Source organism: Sparus aurata, chromosome 2 (assembly GCF_900880675.1).
Source record: "Sparus aurata chromosome 2, fSpaAur1.1, whole genome shotgun sequence".
Lineage (NCBI taxonomy): Eukaryota > Metazoa > Chordata > Actinopteri > Spariformes > Sparidae > Sparus > Sparus aurata.
Genome location: NC_044188.1, coordinates 30704882 through 30730651, shown reverse-complemented (window position 1 = coordinate 30730651; position 25770 = coordinate 30704882). Strand labels below are relative to the sequence as shown.

The following is a 25770-nucleotide window of genomic DNA, read 5'->3' as shown; positions in this document are numbered from 1 at the left end:
CCTTGGATGTGAGGGTCCAAAACCAGGCTGCCAGTCTGCATGCAAGTGCGTGTGTGTGTGTGTGTGTGTGTGATCTGAGATATGAAACTCTCATGTTAGATAAGGGGGCTTGGATGTTGTTTCTGGGCTGCATTCAAAGTCATTTTGATTCGCTAATATCTGAGGGCTGATCACCTGACCGAAATGGACCTGAGGGACAATGTGGCGTCTCTTTTGGACACAGTGAGGAGTGGTTGCAATGGTGTTAAAAAAAAAAAAAGATCATAAGAAAATTCAACAGATGCAATAGTCAAATGTGTTTACTGTTAGGTAACTTTGCCCTGCAGCTGAGAATTCCTTACAAAGTCCTGCTCTTCACTGTCAGATCTCAATATCCAGATTAGTGGTAAACAATGACAAAGTATACAGCAAACAGTAAAAAATATCAAAGTTAAAAATAAAAAGGACACCGTGAGACAATTTTGCTGATGATAACCGCAGACAGGACAATATACTGAGCACAGAGCCATATTTTTCTTTTCAGCCACGAACCAAAGTGTTACCTCTCTACAAAAACTGTGTCCTCACAAGAAAGAAAAAAGGAAAACAATCATCTGAAGTGAGATATCAATAGAGCAAATCACAATAGTTCAACGATTAAAGAGTGACAGGCTTATAATGATTGAGACGGCTACAATTCTGCAGTTATTATGGATAAGAAAATCTGAAAAGAACAAAAGCAAGAAGCCCATTGAAGAAGGCTTTATCCATGAACCATTGCAACATGAGTGAAGCAGAAAGGCTGTGGAGGATGTCTGATTCTCAGGGGACGCTAAACTACCAGCGCTTGTTCTAATGGAGACTGATACAGCGGCCTCGGCCCCTGCTCTCCCTCTCTAGCTCCTGGCAGGGTTTTACTGATAGATGGACGAGGAGACGGCCGCCGGCCTCTCCCGCACCCCCGCAGTCATCCTCTACTTTAGTCTGAAGTCCTCTTTACAGTTCTGCTGGGCCAGCGCGACAGCATCAGTGTAGTTTTCTTTTGTGTGTTTGTTGGTTTTTCCTGTTCAATTAACTCTATATATAGATGATCCTCTCTCATACAAACATATAAATACACCACCGCTGCTCTGCTCCACCACAGGAAGAGGCTTTGCCAGAGGGCTGACATAGTCCTGTCGATGTACACAGTCTCTGAAATAGTATACAGGGTGGGCAGGCAAGAAATCTTCAATCTTTCTCTGTAGCATAGATTTGGACTTTTTTTTGTTGGTGATTTTTTTGATTTTGATGTTTTCTTTCAATATTTTTACAGGATTTCATATTTGTCGACAACAAAGGAGGTTTCCGAAGAGAATCTAACGGAGCTGTCGCCATCTACGTGAGTCACTTTGGTAACCTGGAAAGAAGAGAAAGGAGCAGAGTGTGAGTTTGTATCATAAAGAACATGAGTAAGCATTCAGGAGAGAGTTAGACTGTGGAAGTCTTAATGTGATAATCAAGTGTAATCAACTTGTCAGTGCTTAGTGCTGACAAACAATGAAGTGTACACACCTCAAACCTAGTCTGGTATTTATCACAAAGTTTCTTATTATTCATCGACATGCATTCTGATACTGATTTGTCTGCAGTTAGCTTATATCAGTCAGTTATAGTTTGTGTCTGTCCAGAAATCAAATGTATTCATTTCAAAATGATCTAAAACAGAAAGAAGCAGCACAAACAGTTACTGATTATCTAAATCATTTTCAGCCAATCAGCTAATTGATGAATCCTCTGACTGGACAGGAAGCAATCAGCAGGAAAATTACACATTGTGTTCATTTTTAACTGACAGAATTCAATACGAAGTAGAGCTGGGTATCGCTTCTGAGTTTCCCAAATGATCTGATTCCAATTCACGAGGTCTCAATTTCATTTGGTTAGGAATGTTTCAGTAACATTAAGTAAACATTAAAAATCTGAGAGAACCAATGCTGTAACCTGGAGCATTATTGACAATATTGTTCACATTTAGAATTTAATTTAATAGTTTATCTATGGAGAAATTATTGGGATATTGCATGTATTAAAATGCTGTAGTTAAAGAACAAGAAAGTAATGACAATGTCGTAACAACCTCAGTCGTCATTCAAGTCTAGAGTTCACAAGGTGCCCATGAATGCAACATGAAGTCCCTGTGCTGCCAGTGTGAAACTGTGACACACAGACGGCAGCAGACAGAAGCAGCTCTTCTCAAAGATTCACCACCAGTGCGCCTGACAGCATTCAGACAGAAAATATATTCACATTTGGTGCTTGGCAGGTCTTAAATTCAGACCCCTGACCAATGGAAAAACATATTGCCAGCATTATTTCAGGAATTTATGAAGCCATTATCAGATCATTCACATTAGAGGTTATGGCTATGATAGAGGAAAAAAACCTTATAGGCTTCATAAAAGTGGACTTAAGGTAGAGCAGTTTGCACTATACCGGTGTACCTAATAAAGTGGCAGCTGAGTGTAAACTCAGTGGCTAAGATTCCAACCCACCTGGATGTCGCAGTAGTTGCGCTTGGACACAAAGGTCACACTGATAGGGAAGAAGTCATTGGGCTGTCCGGCAATGCTGAACTCCAGGCTGCCGGTCTTGTTGTTGGCATCGATGACAGGTAGGCACCACTCGAGAACGTTTCGCCTGCTGTCGTGTTTGTACTCTCCATCCAGATCACCAATCACTGGAGCTCCCACACCAGACCTGCAGAGGAGCAGCAATACATGACCGTGTCAGCACAAATTAGATACGAGGGTTCCACCAACAGCTCAAGACATGAAGATCCTCAAACACTTCTTAGAGGATCTTAGCGTAGGACAAACGGCAAAGCTCTCTTAAACTTCTTAAACTGGATGTGTGTTTTATAATCACGTGGACCTCATTTCAGACACACACCTTCACAGCTGACAGCTTACCATTACAGGTCTACACTGACATGAATGTTTGTTAATAGTGTGAAAGAGTGGCCTCAAAATAGAGCTACAATATCAAATCTTTGTTTTCAGTCCTGTAAGCTGGTTGCTATTCCAGACACTTTCCAACCAGAAAACATATTATTATTGACGTTTATCTCAGGTCTGTACACGGACTCATCTCACACATGTGGTTAGTACTTACGGTACAGGGATGCTGATGACCACGTCGTTGAGCTCGAGGCTGTCCTCCTGCAGCTCGTACTCAATGTTAACATCACAGCCACTACCGCTCTCTGAAGGCCAGCAGTTAACTGTGGAAAAACAATGTAGTCATGTCAGCGACAATGAGGAGCGGAACACCACAAGAGAACAGCAACACATTAAAATGGCCCAGGTGAAGCACATGTGCTGCCACTCACTGGTTAGAGGTATGAGGGACTCGTCTGTGGTCTGTAATCTCCACTTCAGCACGCCGACATCATTGTTGAGCGGGAAGGACTTCTCTGGGTTCTTCAGGCCAACCACTGATTCAGCGGTGAACAACTTCTTGTCCACATTGGGATGTGTCTGAGAGGACACAGACACAATTATCACTGCAACTGTCATTATGCTACTGAATCCACTTCCCCTTCACCTCGTCTGTTACATTTCATCCACTTGGACACTGTCGTTTATAATCTATTATTAGCAGTGGGATATATTAATGTTACAAAATGTAAAATATTGTAAGAATTTATCACTATAGTTAATTCAAAGGGCTGAGTTGAGTTAAATGTTGTCTTTTTTTGCATTACCTTTACTCTGCAGTGAATACTGACACAGTGTAATTTCTGTAGAGAAATGACATCATCCTCGTATAGATCTGTTCAATAGAAACCTCTCTGTCACTTACATTATGGTGCTAAGGAAGCTCGCCTGCCATTGCTCAACCGAAACAGGAAGAGGCATCATTTTTCGCTGGTCACTATACAACTGATTGTCTTTTCACAGCGCTGAGATCAGGGTTGGTAGATCAAACAGAGATTGTGATGATCTGTATTTGCTTCAAACAGTACCCAGGCTGCTAGCTGTAGCCATGTTGCTTACACTGTCTCTGCGACTGAGGTGTCATTTGTAATACCACAGAGAGGAGGAGTTGTCAGTTTCTGCCTAAAGCTCTTGAGCTTTGACAGATTTCAAAGACAATATACTTGTTGAAAATAATTTTAGAAAAGTGTAAGCGAGGACATCTCATTAAAAGATTTATTTCAATACAAATGTCTGAAGAATTGCTGAAATTTAGTAAATTATACTCTGCCTTACGTCCAAAATGTTCCCAAAATTGGCAAAGCATCTTAAAACTAGAAACTACATGAGTGTGTAGCACACAAAGGTCTCCACCATGTGTTTGGAATATGTGTATGTGGGACCTACTTGCAGCTGCAGTCCCTTGTTGTCATTATTGTTGATAATGAGGCGGATACGTCCATTCTTGTCGTCTGTGACTCGGAGCGTCACCATACCGATCACCTCCATGTTCTGTAGGCCGCCATCACGACCGCAAGTCAGCGTGATCTTCTCCTCCACACGCAGATGCACACTGGAGAGAAAACACATTCACACACGCTTCAAGTCATTAATCCACCACACTGAAGACAATTAAAGCAGGTTCTGTAGAAAGAAGATCTAAATGTTATATGTCAGAAATATTTTCATACGGAAGACCAGACTGAATTGAGCCAACACACTACATTTTACCATTCTCATGCCACAACCTGATCAAGTGAAACAGCCTCAAAACCAGCATCTGGATAATTAAAGAGAAATATACTGAAGAGTAAATGATTGTGTTTGTGGGAGTGAGCACTGGCTTAATGCAGGAAAAGAGAAGCTTCACTTGTTGCTTTTTAGACACACCCCTAGAATATTGTCAATGAATGACACTGGAGGACCAATTTCTGATTTTAATTACAGATCAATTATCTTCTTCATGCTCTGGTGAACCAATAAATCACTATACAGCATCAACATAATGGATACTTCTTCATTCATTTAATTCATAACTGCTTCATATAAAACTTGGTTTGAGTATGAATACAATCAGGTTCTGTAGTATTTCAGCCTATGTCCTTTCCAATGTGGTGCAGGAGCTGTATTAACTGATACTAAATCTAATGCATTTCATTGGAGTACAAGTGTCCAATGAAGTCATAACATGACTAAAACAAATGTCTGATGAAGTGACTGACGTGTACATTGGCTTTGTTTGTTCTGAGCTCAACTGTATTACTGTCAAATATTTGCTCATCAGATCATGTTACACCCAATCAAAATTACAAGTCGCCTTCAAGGTGTCCTTTAATGCATACTGAACATAATTGATGACTGATGCCTTTACTACAAAACACTCTCACTCATTATTGTGAGAAATATACTACTCCTACTCTACACCAATATGGTTCCCTATAAACCTCAACTCTACTGTGATATTGGGTAACATAGGCTGGAATTTCCCACAAAAATAAAGTCAAATTACAGCATGAAGGATGCTCGTCTGCAATTGCTCAACCGAAACAGGAAGTTGTTTTGTTGTTTTCCCTGGTCACTTGCTGTGTCTTAATTCAGGGTCTGCCTCCTTGGCCACATTTGAAGGCAAATTACGTCACAACGCCGCACGAAGGCTGTCCTACTTTGAAGGCTCCTTCAAATGCAGCCCACAAATGCTCCTTCTTTTCCCTCTTTTTGGAGGATGCCCCACTACTATCCTTCGTGGTCTCACATATCCCAAGATTCTTTGTGCGCCCGAGAAAGAACAAAGAGAGAAGATGGCGACATCGCGTGGCGTAGATCGTCACTTTCGTGGGCCTGAGCAGCAGAAATCGTGACGTAAAGGTAAAACATCTGGTGACGCAACCAGGAAATGCTCCAAAGGCTAGACCGTCTCATTTAAAATCGGTTGACGCGGTTAACAAGGTCTCTCCGAAGGACTCGCCTTCGAGGACCTTAAAGGCCGGGTCCTTCGAAGGATGCAGATCGTGAATTGAGACACAGCAACTATCTCACTCAGTTAGAATTAGATATCTTCCTGAAAGTTTTGACCAAGTCTGCCCACACCACAGCATTATCACTTTAAAACCTGGATTTTTACGTTCTCCATCCAGCCAGCTGCAGTCAGTGGAACTAAGCTTTGACACTCTAATAACAGTTCCAAAGAAATTAACAATATTGAATCACAGAGACAATGACATGTCTGTACCTTTCCACGTTGACTGGTGGTGGTAGAGCTTTAGATACATCTGAGCCCCTCTTTCCTGTGCTAGGCATGATGGTTTCACCTTCAGACTTGAGCTTGTCGACAAAGTTGTCCACCTCTTTTCCTTTAGCTCCCAGTTTCAGAGCCTTACTGGGTCCACTTGGTCTGGAAAGGGAAGAAGACACCATTTTTGCAGTGGTTGCACACTATTAAAATTAACATTAACTTCTATGTATTTCTTGGAGTCGTACCTGACTGGAGCCGGTGTGATTTTGGGCTTCTCCGGTTCGACGATGGTGTCTGTGATGATGGACCCTGAGGAGATGCTGGTCATGCCAGCGCTGCCGAAGCCACCGAAAGCTGGCACCTTCTTTCCCGAGCGCTCAGCATCCCGTCTAGCCTGCTGCAGCTCCTTGGCCTTCCTCCTCATCTCTGCCTTGGCCTCTCTCTCCTGGGTCTGTGGAGTAATAAAAAAACATTTACAGTTGTACTAAACTACATGATGGTGACACACTGAGAGAAATGCATCATTTTAACCGGTGTTTCAATTGTTGTAAACGAATGCAGTGTTAGGAAATTATTTTCAACAAAATTACAGTTAATAGAATAAATAGTACAAGACATAATACAGTAAACTGCTGCAGAGACCTGATTTCACCATAGTAATTAACAGTCTTTGCTTTATCCAAAAAAACAGAGACAACAGTCTGATCTAACCTCTCTGACAGCACGGAAAACCTTCTCCTCATGGGAGTCCATCTCTGTGAAAGTGCGGATTTGAGCCAGGTTGACGTTCTCTCTGTAGCCAAGTGCCACAATCTCATCGAAGGCAAAGATCAGGTCAAAACAGTGCTCTGAGATTTCACTCTCCTCCAGCACGCGGCAGTATTCTGGGATCTGGAATGGTCAGAGAAGTAAATAAGGACAAGTGAACCAATGGAAAGATGTTATCATTTGGCACTGCCTGCAGTAAGAGTTGTTACTGAAAGGAGATCCACATGGCAGTTCAGGTTATAAACCTTACTTCGCCATCACAATGTGTCTGATCCTGATTAAAAACACTGCTCAACAGTGTGAGACTGTTTAAGGATTGGTTCTTTTTGCTGGCGCTTCCACTCAATCTTTTTGGTCCCACACTGCATCTTCTAGCTGTTTGTGACGAGCTTTGCTTGTACAGTATTACAGAGTTTGATGTTTGAAGTTTTGGGTATTATACAGATGTCAGGCTCTGTTGAATTTTATCAGCCATGACAAACATTTAGTAACATGAGGTCACCTTTTTTTTTGGACTGCAATTTAAAAGGTTCTGTAGGACTGAATGAAATCCTGCAGGGAGGTTGCAGTTTGCAACCAACGAAATACCCTGTTTGGTTTGTCCTTGAGATCTATGGGAAAGGATCCGTTCCCTCAGTAAATATAAAGGTGTTCTCCTAACAACCCAGAGTGCATTGCAGAACCTCTTGCCCCTGTCACATATGCTGCAGAAAAATACTCAATATAAACTATGGATAATCATACCAACATTTAAGTACAGTGTCACTGTCAGCATCTGTGGATATGTCAGAGACGTGACAAAAATCATGTTTTTATGGTACTCTCTCATTAATTCATCATTATCAAAGGCCAACTCCATATTGAGAGATAGGGCTGAGAGCAGCAGCACCGCAGCAGCAACACTGTCTGTGTGGGTGTGACGCATGTGAGCCACAGCAGCCATCACATGCTGCTCCCACAGGCTGTTTGTCCAGAGTGAAAGGTAACGAAAACATTACAATTCTTATTTTCAGGTTATTTTACAATGATGAAAACATAACTATGAATATCATGTTCCATTTTGACTACTAACTGGACATTTTAATTATTCCAATTTAGAGAAAAAAGCTTTAATATATGAAGTAAAAATACACTGAAGCCACTAGTATCTATCACTACAATATATGTTAGCAAAGTTTTTTTCGTGGTTGACTCCTTAAAACACCCAGACACCGTTAATACAATTCAGGTATCCTGTCTGTCTATGCCTAAGACAAAAAAATGAAATAAAAGAAATTACAATGACTTGAAAAAATCTAAAAAAGGTGTCTGATTACTTAATCAATAACAAAATTTACCAGATACCAAAATAACGTGAATAAGGCAGGGCAGCACGACACATTTAGTCTGCCAACAAATGTTCTACATCTTGTTAAACTAAGTATATAATAAACGCTTTACCAAATGTGGTCATCCTGATGTCCTGAGATAAAACAATTTTCAGCTTACTCCCCGAATATTATACCAATTCAACAAATCTAATAACAGTCATTAAAAGTTATTGTTGAACATGGCTTATCCTCAAACTTGTTCTTTATTGTCCACCACCAGGCTTGTCATTCAAGCACTGTATGACAGCATGAGGGTCTCGCTTCAGCTACATTCAAAATTAACATAATAAATAGCTCATACATTGTTGCAACTCTAAATTTATACTAGATTATTATAGAAAGAGATTGTAATCCATGTGCATTTAAAGCATCAAATCTCTATACTTTTGGATGTCAACAATGCAACTCCAACATGCCATTAATATGCACTGCGATGCTGAAGGTAGCTTCATGTACACTCAAACAGGAGAACAGGAAGCTGGTGTCAGGTTCTGACACATTTCAATGACTGCATGTGAAGGATGTGTGAAAATCATTACATCCATTGCATGACATCATTTACATTGAGAAGCAAATAGTATGGACCTTCAGCTTCAGACATTAAAGCAACTGCCATCTCTTCACACTGCCAAGTGACACTGTTGACTTTAAATGTTTGACAGATGTAACTCATTTTCTGTTATTAGATGAAAACATCCTTCTTGTTTCCTTACCACGCGAGAGAAGAGTCTGAGAGTCTCCAGGTCCTCCAGGATGTTGCTGTTCTTGGTGGTGATGAGGACCATGTAGAGTTTCTCTAGTGGCTGGTACACGTAGCGAACACTGTCTGTTTCCACAAAGGTGTGCTGCTTGCCAGTGTTCATCAGTTTGGGGAATGCAGCCAGGAGACCCTCAATACGCGTCCGGGTCATTTCCACAAACTGCCGTGATACAATGGCTTTGCCAGCCTTGGTGCACACCGCCGCTGCCAACAGCACCTACAGGTGAGAAGAAAACCCAACTGTAACAGTGCTACAGACCGTCAATATTAGAGCTGCAAATAACAGTTATTTTCCTTGACGATTAATCTGTTGATCTTCTTCTCAATGAATTGATTCATTTTTTGGTTTATAAAATGCAATAAAATCATGGGAAACTTCTTTCCAAAAGCCGAGGATAAGGTCATCAAGTGTCTTGTCTTATCCTCACATCAAAGATATTTGGTTTACTCTCATAGAAGAAATAGGAACCCGACAATATTCACATCCAGAGCAGAGAATTTGTACTGTTTTTTCTTGATGAAAGGCAACAAAAACAAACTCAAAATGATTAATTAAATTTTAAAACATTTGGTTATGAATCTAACAGTTGAAAAATAACTGATTAGTTGACTGACAGTAGCCACTCTACTCATGCTCAATATAATAACACACTGTGCATTCATAGTGTGTTTGTGCATGCAGATGCTGCTGGAAGGCAAAAGTAAAGGCAGTCTCCCATTTAGTTCAACTTGGGACAGACAGCATTCCTGCTAATGTTGGCAAGCCTTGCTCTACCTAGAAAGACTGCCAAGTTGAATTTCAGCAAATTAATGTAGTTTTACAACAAAATTGTGTGGCAGATTTGGCATACAAAGCCTTTTGGCAGACGGCTTAATATTACTGGTTCACTCTGTGCAAGGCTACCTGATGTGTTGAGTTTTGGTGGAAGACATTGGTAGAAACAAGCTATACAGCCTGACATTTTAATAAGATAATTGCTGCCACAGAGACAGCTGAATGCTGAACTTGTGCATCGTATATGGTAAGACGCGGTTTAACAAAAGACGTTAAGATGAGTCTATATTGGGTATGTTTGTCTGCAGAGAAGGCAACCCACCTCTTAATCACCATTTTTTTAAATGGAGCTTGGTGCGACAGTTATCACACTACAGACAACGGCAGCGACCGTGCACTACTGTATATTTTAGAAACAGTCAATACTATTTACGTATATAATATTGAATGTTTGGCTAAATATAACTAAGATGAATATACGTTCACTCCTTATTTCACCCTGGTAACCGAATAAAGGAACTGCATTCATTCCACGTTGACAATGGCTGAAGTTGGAAATGAAAGGCAGCAACTAGGATAGATCTGAACTTGATATGGACAACCTCCACTGGAAGTTAACATTGACAGTCCAAGATAAATGTTGCAGCAACTGTCACACCATAATGACAAACACACAAATATAAATATCTGTCAGGTTTTCGATCAACGTTCTCCAGAGTTGCCTGGCTGAGTACAATATGACAGCAGGTAACGTTAGCTCGGATCCGGCTAGTGACAGGAGCTAAGTCTAGCGCTAGCTTGTAAAGCTAGTTAACGTCAGCAATGTCTGCACACTCAGTGTCGCTCACTAAGCTGAAATTTGACTCAGTATGGTCAAACAACCATTCATTTCATTCAATATGACAACAAAACACAAGCTTAGCGCTGTCAGTCCAGTGAAAAGCAACGTTTGGTTTTCGTCTCATTTCGCTCTTGAACAACCTAGCTAACTGATACCTAGCTTTAGCCAGTTGCCAGGTTAGCCAATGTTATGATAATTGCTAGGCCCGATTAAGGCAGGGGAAATATCTTGATAGGCGACTGTCACTCACCATTTTGGTCTCTCTCTATGGTACGACGATCTTCCGTCTCTCGTGCTTGTCCCTTTGGAGGTTTCTAGTCACTCTGGAATAGCAAGGTGCGGATATACAGCTGCCTTCAAGTTGTGTGATTGTTAGCTAGCTAGCGTCAATATGGCAGCAGGACAGAGCCACGTCTCCACCGGAAGAGCAGCGCTGGATCAGCCCACCGTGGAAACCAATGACGTGGGCCCCAAAATGTTCGCCTTGTTGCATAAATGAGTTTCTGGTACTGCTCCCAAAGGCGCTCTTCCTCTTTCCTTACGTCTCCTCGGGTGGTGCCAGACATTTACTACTGTCTAAACTTTAATGACATTATGTCTGTGTTGATTGAGCGACGGTCGTGATCAGTGATGTGGCAGTTAATAAACTTTAATCATAAAGATAATTCTTCTGTCAGGTGTGTCACACTGATTGATGCTCGTTGACAGCAATGACGGTTATCAACAGAAATCGATTTGACATCCAAATGCTTTCTTGTGCTAAAACACCGGCGTGTTTACAACGTGTTGCAGTGTAGTCTAGCTTCACTTTCACATATTTTTGGTCCTAACAGCTGTCTACTGTGTGTGATCAGTTGCTCCATAGAGGCAGGTACACTGAAGTACAGTGTCATATCTTAAAACATTATATTAGATAATACATTATTATATTAAACACATGGGTTTAAAATATATGCATACACTCCAAATAGCTGCCTAATACATCACACTGTTCGTACATAACTTGTTGAACATTTAATTTACATTTTTTACTCATCCGCACACTTTAAAAATAATAATGTACAGATGATTAATGACTGTTTTAATCAAAGCATGCTTAATGTCTTCTAACTACCGGATATTTGATTGGTCTATATTAATTATAAAGATCAACAGTACTATTCAGTTTATTCTTTACCATAATTCAGGGGAAATCAGTGTTGCAGTAATTTTCCTCTGGCACCAGATGTCACTATACAAAGTGTGTATGGAAGGTATAGAAGCGCACACACAGTTACAGGTTACTAAGTGAGGTCTTCACACGTTTCCTCTTCCAAATGTATCTAAGAGATGAAGGACTGGGAGGGCCAGCTGTAGTTCATGATGTTTGCCTCGTCTTCAGATGTCGTCTCAACCTTTCCTTCTGGCAACATCTTCTCATGGCAGTGTTTAAGACGGAGGCGTGGCACTCAACACACCCCAGAGTTGGTACACTGGTAGTATAAAGGCCACATCATCAGGTCACATCAGACAGAATACAGCAGTAATCTCTATCATCTGCCTCCCTGTGTTCGGAAACAGTTTAGTTTAGACCGTCTGCACTAAATTGTTCCACTCTCTTCACACACAATTAAAATCTTTGTGTGTTTTAGATATTTCACTATTTTTCTTAAACTTAACTGCAGCCATTACTGTACTAGCCAAAGAAGCGTCAAACACAGCAGACTTGCACACTGTCCGATAGAGGAAACTGACAGACGGAACAAGGAAATGACCTCTAACCGGTCCAATGACATCACAGCTTCCGCGTTCATTCATATGGGAGCCGCACGAGAGGGGCACGCTAACTGTTTCCAAGGATTTCACGTTTTTTAATGGCCTCTGAGTCAAGAAGAACACGCCGTTGATTTGTGCCCTGTTGGCAGAGTGAACAGGATCACCGACATGTCGGAGGAAGCAAGTTCATCGGTAGGTTTGATTCAAAGTGACCCGGTGGTGAGTCTGTGGTTAGCACCGTGCATGGAGCACCTCCAGTGCTCGTGGGTTGTCACTTCCGTATGTGCCGTAATTTGGAGCGCTGTGATTGGTCGAGCCGTTTGTCTGTTTCAGTACTCTGCGCTCCATTGGACGGTTACAAAGATGAGCGGTGACAAATGTTGACAGGAGTTACGAGAAGGGTTTCAGGGTTACAAAGTCAAACGTGTAGACCCTAATGTGGACCCGGCTGGAAGCAAACAAAGATGAGATCTGTATAAACGTGTTTGTTAATAGTGCCGAGGCTTTTCCCACAGCGAGTAGCTCAAAGGGCGAGTTAAAACTGTTCCTCTTCATCTGCTCAACTTCAAAACCCTAAGTGTGAGCCAGGGTTACCTCGAAACACATCACGTCGTCTGACCTTTAAAGAGGTGAACGTAAATAAACGTTCGACTCACAAACCAACAGAAGCATCCGGTGTTTTCCTCTTTTTAACAGCCTTTAGCTGATTCTAGTTAGCACCGGGCAGCATTGCCTGCTCCCGCCCACCGGTGTTCCATGTGTTTTTGGTTGGAGTTTGTCATTTAACTGGATCTGTTTGCGAAACGAGCAACCAAAGCAAAGTTGTGAGGTATTATGTGATTAAGTGCGGTTTGTTCTACTCCATGTCCGCCGAATGGAAGAGTGTCAGCTACTGATAGCTGGGAAACCACGTTGAGTCTTTGGGATGGTGCAGTAACTGACGCCTGGCAGAGCAACATTAAATCAGTAGATTTCTGAATGTAGTTTTCAGAGATCACAGAGACAAAAATGTCTCTTCAGCGGCTATTTTGACACAACAGTTGTGTGTGTGGAACATCACCGTGACCAGTGACAATAGAAAGACCAACATGTAATAAACTGTAAATTGATTCACATAAATAATAAACAGAATACAGTTACAGTGTGACTGTTATATAAATGAAGAAGCAGGACAGTTTTGTGCAGGGTTTTGACAGGTTTTAACATGCAGATGTTCACAGTATAATGTTTAAAGAATATTTGCAGCCTCAACATGGTAGCCGGATTTCATAAAGATGTGCATTGATGTGGTCTATTAGTATTGCAGTACTATAATGTTAAGTACAATCAGATATATGTTAATGGATGTATTAGTCACTCATTGGAAAATGTTATAAATTGAGTTATATTGTTATAGCAGAATACCATTTAACAAAATGTTTTATTTCCTATTTGAATCTTTGTCAGATGCTTTTAATTTATATGGCTCTTTTCATGACAGTGTTTTTGTCACCAGTCCCTGTACTTTCAACCATCCCACGTATCGTATAAAGTCATTCAGGATTAGTTGATCGTGGTGAATTTCCGTCATCTGGATATTAGTTGTGAAGACGCTCACATGAGTGACTTGATAATGTACTGTCCTGTTCTGATATCCTGATTTATTTTGAATTACATAAAAGGGGATACTGCTTCTTTCACTGATTCGACTTTTTAAGTGCCGATACCGTTTATTAGAAGTCAAAGAGACTGAAAACTGATATTTGGGACCGATATTCATTAGCAGTGGAAACGGTTCAGTGGCATTTTAAGAGTTCTAAGCATATTTTGATGATTATCGTAATAATATTGCAATTATTTAGAAATTCTTGACATCATATTCTCGTATGCGTAGCTCCAAGGCCGCAGTTTGTACAAAGTTATGTCCTATGGTTTGCAGTGTGTTTATTAATCGTTCCATCAATGGAACAGCCGTGACAGTTCTGATTTAAATGTCCATTTTGTGTGTATTGTTCTGTCTTCTCATCCATGACAGCCCTACTTTTGATGGAGGATCATTTTCATTCAGAATTAAAGCGTTTTAAAGGAAAAAAGTTCATCACCACACTCGACCCTCCACATATGAAAAACCCTGCGACCACACCTCATACATCAGACCCCACTTAGCTGCCCCTCCCTGCCCTGTATAACGGACTCAATGAATTGGCACACTTATCTTTTGGAACCAGAGATATCTTGGGGTGGAGTTCCTGAAGGAGAGGGGGGTGTCCAGTAAAAAAGACCACTGTTCAGTATCAAGAGGCTATATGACCTCAGCACAGCTCCTTACCAATACACAGCAGGCAGTCTCAGCCACACATCGGACACAATAGCCTCCACAGTGCAGACGCTCAGTGCAGCCACACAGAATTATGGAGGAAGGACCTTACAAGTACATCAGGGTGAGGCGTGCAGAGAAAATGGTTAATTCATGAGCTAGTTATAGAGATGGGGAAGACATCAGTAAGAAGATGTTCAAGGTGTGTTGGCAAAAATTGAGTTAAAACTCTTTTGGCTGATTTCTGTTTTGTCTTGGCAGGATGGTAATGGCAAGGTCAGTCGAGTCATCCGGATCGGAACGCGCAAGAGCCAGGTACAGTACTACGATTATTAAATCATGGGTTTAACTGTGCTTGCTGACTTTTGAAATATTTCAGAGCTAGTGCATATTTCTGATGGATTGTTTTATTGAGCAGCTCTAATTTGAATGTGGACATGAGTGAGTTATCTGGTGCTCCGTTTCTCCGTGCCAGTTTAGATACGGAGGAGTGAAACGTCTGGAGCTCTCCTCGCAGAGATAACATAGTTCTGGCTAAACAATGTCTTTTTAAGATAACTGTTCCTCCCACTGATATCAGTGAGCATTACACTCATTTGATGCTCTCTGGCTCCGTGGATGGGCCTTTGAAACTTTTTCAATTACAAAATTAGTTCAATCAAGTTAAATACTGCTGTGTTCCTCTGTCCCAGCTGGCTCGCATCCAGACTGACAGCGTGGCGGCCAAGTTGAAAGAATTGTATCCAGATGTCCACTTGGAAATAGGTGAGGATCGTCCCAGCCGTGTAGCGGTGTGACATCATTTTCTATCTGGCCAATTTTCTAGCTGGCATCTTCATATACGTCTACTCCATAATTGCCGATGATTTGCAAACAAGGGTTGAGCTGAATGATAATTGTAATATTCTCCTATAGATTTAGAAAGAGAGTGTTTTTTTTTTTAGATTAATTTGAAGTCAGAAGTTGTGGCTGAATAAGTTATTATCAAATCCACACAGGTGATTTCACTCATTCTGATAGGAACTTTTGTGAAGACTGTGTGGGGGACTGCTTGATTGACATCTGTCTGACCCTTCCATTATTTTTAGTCCACCTGTCAGGGTTGGACATGTTACACCTGAATCATTCTTAATGGTTCATGCCACCCAGTGACTTCACACGATCTCAGCAGAACTCTCACCCAACTTTACCTTGAGCAGAGATCAGAAATGGGCTGATAAGTGGAAACACCTGTGCAGGTGTGCAGGGTATTTAAACTCCATCAGTCTGACATATTAAAGTGTGTTTACAGCTGTTGGGGAATTTGACAAAATTTTACATTTTTTTTGGGAAAAAGTAGAATAAAGTCTTTTGTGGCTCCAGAGAAAGCTGCATGTAATCTGATAAACTGCCTCTACTGATGTCACTCAGAGGATAAGTTGCATTCTGGGTAATGTAGGTACCAGGTTTTGAAAGGGAAGAAGAACGTGTGGCATAAAAAGGCGTTATGTGTAAATGTGTAAAACTGGTAAAGTTTAAAGTCTTTAACATCAGCCATGGGTCAGCCTTTGACACACTTTGAAAATAATCTCTAATGGCTAAATCACCAACAGACGTTTGTGCAAAAAACAAACAAAAAAAAGAACAGAGTTAATGTCAAAATGGTTTGTAACTAACCGGCTAAATCATTGTTGTGGCTGATTCCTCTCACCTGAATAGCTATCTAATACCTGAGTATGCATGAATGTTATTGGGTTCTCATGTGGTTGAATCTCTGTCTTCTTCTTTCAGTTGGCATGTCAACGACCGGAGACAAAATCCTCGACACCGCTTTGTCAAAGGTGAGGCAACAGATCAGAGGCTGCATTATGACAGATGTGATTGTCGGGACTAAATTTTATAGCTTGTTAGCCAAAAACGATCCAATAAAAAAAAGCACTGTAAGACATTAGCAGCAGTCAGTAATAGTATCTAAATCACCTTCAGGGCTGTACAGACTATTTTCACACACTGCTCTGCTCCATTTAGCATTTTAACAAGACAATAGTGCAGTAGGAGCTTGCTTTTGACCCGTGGCTCACCGTTAATAAATGTTAAGTAACAAAGTAAATGACATCACTGTTTCTTTCTCTTGTTTTAAATACAGATTGGAGAGAAGAGTTTGTTCACCAAAGAGTTGGAGAATGCTCTGGAGAGGAATGAGTGAGTGTCACCGATGTCATCTGTGGCTGACACCACTCTGGCTTCACACCATTGTTTCACCAACTGACATAAACTGCTAGGTTTGTCCCTAACAGGGCCAGACTTCTGCTTTGCAGCTGTCACTTACAGCTATTTTGTGCTAATATTTAACAGATATGGATTTAAAGCATCATTATAGCAGAGAAATCCCAGGTTATGTCCGACTTTTGAATATTTTGTAGACATCAGTCACAGTGACCTCAACCGTCCATAATAGCACCACTGTAACAGACCATTCAGAGGGAAACCCTTTGATTTCCTCCACAGCCTCAGATGTAGCAGGTGGTTCTGTTCTGTAGCTGCCCTGGAGAGCATTCCCACCACTGAATGGCTGTATTATATACCATGAGACATAATGCAGCATGTATATATGGACCTTGTTCCTGTTTGTCCCACAGGGTCGATCTGGTTGTTCACTCACTGAAAGACCTCCCCACCACTCTGCCTCCAGGATTCACCATCGGGGCTGTGCTTGAGTAAGTCTGTATAAACTCATCATGATGTGGATGATAAAAACATAGTCTGTTTATAAAGAAACTGCTCAGGGAACATTTAACGATTTCATTTTTAAGACATTTTCTGCAATCAAATGTTTAATAACAACTCCACCTTTGTTCTATATGCTGTTGAGTTGTGTCCTTACATTATCCCAAATGTTTGCAACGAAGTTCAAACCAGAGAAATCCATATGTTTACTCAAGGTGACAGTTCGTTTATTTGGCTGCCTGTTGCTATAACTTCAGGAGAGAGTCAGAAAGGGATGAAGGAAGTCGAAGAACGAGACTGAACATAACGTTAATAAAAAATTCTCGTCTGTGGTTGTTTGATTGGGTGTTCACCGCCTACCTGTGCAAGTCTTTATTGTGATTATTTTTCCCCAAGAGCCAGATTACTTTACTGTACATTTGCCATAAGCTAGCGGGCAACGGCATGCACCAACACTGTGTGTATGTGTTTGAATTCAGGTGACGCTCTGGGTGAACTCATCACTCAGAAGAGACTCTGGTTCCCTCTCTTCATTTCAGTCAACATTACAGAACAAAAAACACCTGACAATGGAGGCCATCTCCGAGTATCAATGCTGCAGACAGGTTGATGAACAGGAGTGAACATTAATCCCCACATTAAGCTCTCCTGTCTCAGTAAACAACTCCGGATCACAGCAGAATCTGATGAGACTCCAGGTGTTTATTCCTCCAGCAGGTCTGGATCTGTGTGTGTTTAAATAAAGAGACCCCTTGCAACTGAAATGACATACTGTGCATTTAACTCATTAAGTTGTCATTATTTAACTTTTTTCCTTCATTGGTGGAAAAGGAAAAAGTTGCAGGACAGAAAAGGGAGTGGGGCTTTGTGTCAAAGTCCTGGCTTAGTTAAGAGCATCTAAAATTGTATCTTCCAAACCACTGTCACTGAACTGAACCAAAGTGGAGTGGAGGAGACCCCCTCTGCCTTTTTGGAACAGTTCCTTCTTTGTCCTTAGTGGAGGCGCTGTGCAAATCTCTTGTGGTTGTCTTACATCCAGCTGTCAACACTCACTGTTATTTGCCTCCTGCTGCTTTTAGGAGAGAAAACCCCCATGATGCAGTGGTCCTTCACCCAAAACACGTGGGTAAAACTCTGGAGACTCTGCCAGAAAACAGGTACAGTCAAACAGAAAATCAAACTAGCAATGGTTTTCCAGTGATATCAACAGTGTGGATACATTCATATTGTTTGTTTGTGTAGTGTGATCGGCACCAGTTCACTGCGCCGTGCTGCTCAGCTGAAGAAGAGATTCCCCCAACTGGAATTCAAAGATATTGTATCCTTTCATTGTTCTGTTGCTGTTGACAGCTGAAAATGAGATGGGAATGATTTAAATTTCACAACACTTTTTTTTTTTTTTGCATTTAAGCAGCACTTTGGTCTCAGGGGAGGGTGCTAGTGAGCAGGATTGGATGGTCTTCTCTGAAATCTTTTCCTTAGCTGTCGCCTCCAGCGTGGGAACCTGAACACGCGTTTGAAGAAGCTCGATGAAAAGGAGGACTATGCTGCCATTATCCTGGCTGCTGCAGGTCTCCGGAGAATGGGCTGGGATAACCGGATCAGCCAGGTACAGTTTTTGATCATCTGACGTCCTCTCTGTGATGTCTGAGGGAAACATTTCTCACCTCACTGTCAAATTGTCTGTTTCCACCGGTAGATCCTGGGGCCTGAAGACTGCATGTACGCTGTTGGACAGGTAAGATCAGTGGCTTTGAAAATATGACATACTAATGCATAGAAAAGAAGGTTTAATAATGGCTAATAATACCACAGTGCATGCATCTGTATGTGTTTAAAGCTCTTGGGTGAAAGAAATCCATATGTTTGTGTTCTCAGGGGGCTCTAGCAGTAGAGGTTCGCGCCAGAGATGCAGACATCTTGGAGATGGTGTCCGTCCTCCATCACCCTGAAACTGTGCTGCGCTGCATAGCTGAGAGAGCTTTCCTCAGGCACCTGGTACACCACACACACACACACACACACACATATTCTTCGACTCATTTTCACGTTGTATGAATATGAACATTTGCATTTTTCGATCTTCCTGTCATTTGTAGGAGGGTGGCTGCAGTGTTCCAGTGGCTGTACACACTGAAGTGAAGGACTCTCAGGTGAGAATGCTTGGTAGTGGCAGACACACACACAAACACAAATACACACACGCACAAATACATGTCTTTCACCAGAAAAAACCCCACTAACACCAGCTAATCTGGCTTTTTTTGTCTTTAAATGTAAATGTGTTCAATCAGCATTCACCTCCAGCTGGGTGGCACAGTGTTATTACATATGACTAGTGCAGTGCCCGTAAGAAAAGTGTATTCCTATAGAAAAGTGGGAGGTTAAGTAGCTTTTGCATGGATGGCCAAATGAGGCTGTGTTTGAAGGTGGAACGTCAGGGATATTTAGGTTTGTTGTGAAATCCGATATTCCAGGGTATAATTGGCTGTTTTTTCGACTATTTTTGATTTTGCCATTATATTTCACCTTAAAAGCTATTTACTTGGTGTCATTATTTTCAGCACAACCTCACATGTGTGACTGTACAGTTATTTATTTTATTTTGACATACTGTATTAACACAATGGACCTAAAATCACAAAAAAACATAAAATCAGAGTAGAAAAAGTTAGATTTTTTTACTGTGAAAACCACAAATATGTTTAACAAACCATTTTTTTTTTTTACTTATAATGCAAATATAAATTGTTGTTTGCTAAATTTGTGCATACATTTAAAAAATGTACAAAGTTATATGTAACTATTTACATTTAAATGCAGGCAATGCTCAGGTCTGCCTGAGCTCCTTCCAGCTGAATGAAGAGCTGCACTGCCTGCTCCACATTCAGCTTCTCCTCATTATTCTGACTCATTAAACAAAAAACCGACTCCACTACACACTAAACACACTACACCAAACACTACATAACACACTAACTACACACTCCAAACACGCTAAATGTCTCAACTCTCAATATCGCTGTCTCTATCGCTGTCTCTACACCGACTGTTGTTGCCTGTCAATCATCCGCCTAGGTCCCTCCCACAACTTCCTGTTCCTCAACAACCAAACTTGCTGCTTGGACACTTTCGTGACAAAAGCCTGTTTTTACCGTTTCTTCCTGCACCAGACACAAAGCAAACGTGACGGCAATGTTCGCGAAAAAGCGTGGCGGACATTATTTACCCTAAGTCCGGTTTTGGACGTGCCGGTGGGTCCGGTCCGTCGCTTCGGGGGGTGGGCCGTGTGGCTAGCGGCTAGCTAGGCTAGCTAGCCGCTAGCTACACACGAACATCCACAGATTCCGATTCCACTTTGTTGTCCGCGCGTCTCCGGATCTCCTCAGACCCGAACAGACTCGGTCCGGACTCGTTTAATCTCATTAATCCACAGCAGTCAGTTTAGATGCACAGAACAGAACAGAACAGAACGGACCGAACCGCCGGCAAAATCCCGGTCCAGCTCGCGCCGCTGCAGGTATAAATCCGCTCGTTTCTTCAGGTGGGGGGTCGTGGTGGGCTCTGCAGTGATTGGCTCTGGTGCACACGTGGCCACGGTGTGCAGTGATTGGCTCTGGTGCACACGTGGCCACGGTGTGCAGTGATTGGCTCTGGTGCACACGTGGCCACGGTGTGCAGTGATTGGCTCTGGTGCGGACGTGACCGTGGTGGCTCTGGTGGACAATGCTCGGCGGAATTTGTAAAGCATTTATGAAATAATTTATTCACGGTATCATTGCAGTCCAAACAAATGCTTAGATGCACACCACTGAACCACGCAGCAGCCATGTTGAAAGTCTCAGGTCAGTCTGATCCTGATCCGCAGAGATATTTGAGGCACACATACACACACACACACACACAGACAGACAGAGATTCCGTGCATTTATAGATAGATAACTGTGCTTCTTGAAAATGTGTCTCTTTGATTTCTGACAGAGGAAATCAAAGTCCCCTGAAAAGAAAACTGTCACTGGCAGATTTGACCAACGACAGCTACAGTAGCTAGCTAATTAATTGTAAGCTGTGAGTTATACAGCAGGGTTCAACGTGACACTTTTTTCCCCGCTGGCCCACCTGGCCAGTAGATCAGAGTTTTACTGCCCCCCTGTGTATTTTCACTGGCCTGGCAGCCATAAAATGAAAATACCTATTTTTATATTTATACCTATATTTTGGTGCTAAAACATACAATTTACATTATAAATATACAGTAAAATATTATTTAACTTGGTGATGGTATTGATTCAGTATTATTATGGAGAGTGTTGACAGGAAGTGCTTTTATTTTGCCCTGTCCAGTGTTTTTGTCGCTAGCTTTAGTGATGTTATAAATATGAGGTGTTGGTTGCAAAAGTCCATTAGTTCACCTTGTTCTTTGTGAAACTGCAGCATGTTTGCAAGTAAAATGTTCAGTTTGAACAACACCCGTTGAGTTATTATTCATAGCTTCCACTACAAAACACGGTGAAACTCCAACACAGAGAGCTGAGGATAGGAGCAGCCCGTTGCGACCAGAAATGTGTCTGAGCATAGTTCTTTCTGGTCATTTGCTCATAGGCGCTGTGAACAAATGCTTAGTCCATGCAGCCAAATTATTACTATCCAATCAACTTGCCCTGAGTAAGCTTTTGCTGGCCCCGGGCTCTCGGACCATGGGTTATGTTGGACCCTGTACAGTCATCACCTGACTACAATGTTTCTACCTCACTTGCTTTTAAAACATGAAGCCTGGAAAAAAGACCCAAGTATGCACTAAAAGACTGAAGCTAACCAAGCCCAGACAAAAAGTTCCAAACTGACCGACAGAAAATAAGAAACAGAATTGTCTCTTCATTACAGTGAAGAGCTGGTTAGTCCTGGTAATGACATGGAACATTTTAGAGATAAGACTGTTGATTTGTTATCACATAATCCCTGTTAGGATGCTACTAAAGAAAAAAAAATGTTTCACAAGAGGTGTTTTGAGGGAGAGCATCGACTGTTGAGCTTGGTAGTTAAGTTGCAATAGAGTAACTTTCCCTAATTCCAACAAAGATCAAGACAGAGCTGCTAATATTAGCCTAAACTAGCAACGTACACACAGTAATCCATTCTGTGCCTCTTTGCTCATGTAGAGAAACAAGCACACACCACCTCAACATGTCTACAAACAAATGGTCAATTTGAATGGACTACTGCAGTTTGGAACAACATGCCAACCTCACTTTAAATCTGGCCTAAAGGGCAACTCCATCCATCCATCTGAAGGCTAAACTCTTGTGACATTTTTCCAGCTCTACCTGACGGGGGCAGTGTACAGCCTGGACGGGTCAGACAGCCTGAAGGAAACCATGCAGACTGGCGTTGCTGCTGCTGATAAAAAGGTAACATCTGTGTGTTTTACAGCGTGTTGGCCACCGGACACATTGAAGGCTATTGCCACATATGAAAAAAGCTGCCTGTTTGATGCCATAAACAATAATGGACTGGAGGGGAACGTGTGATAAATGTGTGGATCTGTGAATTTTGTTTGAGTGTCAGCTCTCATACCAAACTTTTTACTGATAATGTGACAGAGCCAAGAGGAGGTGGACGAGGGCGTCCAGCGAGTGGGTGTCACAGCCAGCAAGATCTCTGGTGAAGCCCAGAACAAGGCCGAGCGGCTGGGGGTCGACCTGGCCAAATTACTGCTGAGCAAAGGAGCCAAGGAGATCCTGACGGTGGCCAGGCAGCTCAACGACGCCAGATAATCGGGCTCGGCTGAGGACCCCAGGCTCTAGAGGTGACTGGGTCCTCAAGTGCAGGAGTCAGTCACAACCTTGTGTCAAGTAAAAACTTGAATTCCTTTTTAATGTTCCCCCATTTCATGTTGCTTGAGGAAAACATTGTCGACCTCCTTCCACCAACCAGGTGAACTCAGTCAACAGCAGGTACATTTTAGAGGATTTCAAACACTACTTGGACCAAAGTTGTGCTCAGTGTGGTACAATGCTACTAAACTGATCGCCATGAGCTTGTTTAGGGTCACTGCAGTCTGCAGCACTCTTGGCCTTAGTTCCAACCTGTTACATACATGACCTCATGGAGCCATAACTTGAGCCACATAGATATTGCCTTGCTGGGATTATCAGTGACAAACACCAAACGGCCTTCAAACATAGTCACAGCATTGTCTCAGCATTGTCAATTTTTTCCCCATAACCAAGGATGTTTGTTTCATCAACATCCTTTATAGTTCCCCTCAAGCAGGGAGTTAACCCACAGCTCCTCTGGTAGTGCGTCCTCATTTGGAAAAGCTGGCTTTTTATGGTACCAAAGATGAGTTTACATGCATGTGGGCACATTTTCTGGTTGGAAGCAGGCAACACTGCAATAACATGAGGCTAAATAAGATGTGAAATGTGAATATAAATGTGGATTTGGCGACATAGTCAACATAGACTCTCTCTCAAGCTACTTCAAGTTCACCAGTACTTGATCCTCGTCCATGTTGTTCATTGTTATCGTGTCTAGTTTATCATGTTCGCCTCCTGAAAAATAAAATGTTCCACACAGCCTCCTTTCAGCTCATGTTCAGAGTTTACTGCTTTTAAGAGTGTGCGATCGATCCTCCAGAGAGGATGATGATAAGCTGAAGGCACAGTTAGTGATGCCACATTGGTACAGCGTTGTCCTGAGCTCATATGAGGAATCGTTCTAATACATGACCGGAGATGACTTGTTCAACACTGGAGCTGTCACTGCATCTGTTTTCAGTCCTCTCCTATGATTTTAAATGTGCACTGGGCCCCAGTTTGTCCTGTTTGTGCTTTGCTGATATTGTATCACTGGTGATACAACACTACAGCGCCATGTGAAGTATCAGCTGCCAGCTTCTGAGTTTTAAATACAGTGTAAATGCTACATTTGTTGATGTACATCAGTATAATCACTATAATATTTAAAAAGTATAAGCCACAGCAGCAGCTCTACTCACTGGCCTCATAAGCTGCCAATAGGGTGATGTACTGTTGTGTTATAGATGTAAAGTAGCCATAAAGACCTTATTTAACTGAAAGAAATCACATATATTTTCTGCAAACTGTTTTACAGCTGCCACACTCAACACATTAGCCCAGAATTTGATTAATGGCCATTGTGAACTCATTAACGCAGATGGTTCGTGTGTGTTGTGAAGTTCTACTGAAGCACCATTGCATTCAGAATTTGACTGCTGTATCTGATTATTAAAACATAGTTCTCCTCTAAATACAAGATAAAGATCCCGTCAGCAGCAGATACTCTCATAATGAAGACTTCTGTAATATTATAGTTTAGTATAGTCATTACAGCATGTCATTTATAATCGTGACATCTTTATCTGACAGTGACATACAGATGTGCTGATGGATTAGTTTTCTGGTCATCATTAATTTTGATTAAGAGATACAGATGTCAGACTGTCGAGAATATATACTTTGGTGAATGCAATGCACACTTCTGTAATTCACCCACAGTCATTCATAATTTTAGCAGTTTTCACTTTTTTTTGTATATATTAAGAGAATGGGATATTTGCTGTCATGTTGTCTGTCATGATGCTGTTCTCCACATATCAAACTGACGGGTTTCTGAAAGCATTATATCTTCAGACTTATTGACCTTACCGACTCGCCGGATGAAGCAAAGCAAACGTCTTGAATGCCATTGTTCATCTTCCTGTAGCCTCTGTCAAAGTGCCATCTGAGTAAATGTATCATATCTGCCTTACATACAACAATGCCTGTTTGGATCTTCATTCTGCGTCAGTATACCCACTCTACAGTTAGGGTGATACCATACTGAATTTCCTGTATTGTATATTAAACTTAATTTAAACCTCCTGTGACAATGAGAGATAACGTTAGCCATATTTGTTTTTCAGCTTTAATTTCTGTCTGAATGAACGTAGACTGTTCCTACATTTAGATTCTTTATGTCTGTTCCCATATTGCCGTTAATGACAAAATATTGAGTTGGTATCTACAAGTGTCTTTGTTTTGACACATCTGTGAACATCATGTCAAATTAAAGATGCTGAGATATCCACAAACAAATGTGTTTTTGTCCTGTGTGGTATTATCATCATATATCAGCACACAGCTCAGACACTTTTTGCAGTGGATTTACACAGAACAACAATAATATGTGTCCAGCCTCAGAAAAACAACCACATATAGCTCAAATGTGGTGAGGCACAGCAGTGTTTGAGCCCAGTGCTAATGTCTGCATGCTAACACGCTGCTGTTTAGTAGGTATGAAAACCATGTTTAAAATCCAAACTACATT

General features: G+C 41.6%; 2 protein-coding genes across 3 annotated transcripts; one reads left to right on the top strand and one right to left on the bottom strand.

Moving 5' to 3' along the window:
- Positions 1 to 249: 249 nt before the first annotated feature.
- On the bottom strand, positions 250 to 11154 carry arcn1b (archain 1b). The gene is made up of 10 exons (XM_030437846.1): positions 10933 to 11154; positions 9020 to 9283; positions 6880 to 7059; positions 6414 to 6619; positions 6166 to 6327; positions 4344 to 4509; positions 3350 to 3497; positions 3133 to 3241; positions 2514 to 2718; positions 250 to 1378 (listed from the first exon to the last, which is right to left on the bottom strand). Exons 1-10 carry the CDS (start codon positions 10933 to 10935, stop codon positions 1289 to 1291), a joined length of 1533 nt encoding a protein of 510 aa, XP_030293706.1. The 5' UTR covers positions 10936 to 11154; the 3' UTR covers positions 250 to 1288.
- A 1282-nt stretch (positions 11155 to 12436) lies between these two features.
- Positions 12437 to 25538, top strand: hmbsa (hydroxymethylbilane synthase a). Of its 2 annotated transcripts, none has more exons than XM_030437865.1 (14): positions 12437 to 12629; positions 14995 to 15048; positions 15426 to 15498; positions 16504 to 16553; positions 16859 to 16914; positions 17352 to 17429; positions 18519 to 18596; positions 18682 to 18757; positions 18935 to 19048; positions 19139 to 19177; positions 19318 to 19437; positions 19539 to 19592; positions 22758 to 22847; positions 23040 to 25538. In XM_030437865.1, the coding sequence occupies exons 1-14, from the start codon at positions 12606 to 12608 to the stop codon at positions 23211 to 23213; spliced, it is 1080 nt and encodes a 359-aa protein (XP_030293725.1). In that variant the 5' UTR covers positions 12437 to 12605; the 3' UTR covers positions 23214 to 25538. The 2 variants fall into 2 exon arrangements, with proteins under 2 accessions (XP_030293725.1, XP_030293719.1); XM_030437859.1 differs by lacking the exon at positions 12437 to 12629 and adding an exon at positions 14716 to 14857.
- The last annotated feature ends 232 nt before the right edge of the window (positions 25539 to 25770 follow it).

Excerpts from the sequence above, each read along its gene's own strand:
- arcn1b (XM_030437846.1), bottom strand. Across the intron at positions 3,498-4,343 it reads ACAAGGGACTGCAGCTGCAA|ACACATCCCAATGTGGACAA; the intron begins GTAGGTCCCACA and ends GTGTCCTCTCAG. Across the intron at positions 1,379-2,513 it reads GCAACTACTGCGACATCCAG|GTTACCAAAGTGACTCACGT; the intron begins GTGGGTTGGAAT and ends TCTTCTTTCCAG.
- hmbsa (XM_030437859.1), top strand. The coding sequence starts at position 14,828 with ATGGAGGAAGGACCTTACAAGTACATCAGG. Across the intron at positions 16,554-16,858 it reads TCGACACCGCTTTGTCAAAG|ATTGGAGAGAAGAGTTTGTT; the intron begins GTGAGGCAACAG and ends TTTTAAATACAG. Across the intron at positions 19,178-19,317 it reads GCATGTACGCTGTTGGACAG|GGGGCTCTAGCAGTAGAGGT; the intron begins GTAAGATCAGTG and ends TTGTGTTCTCAG.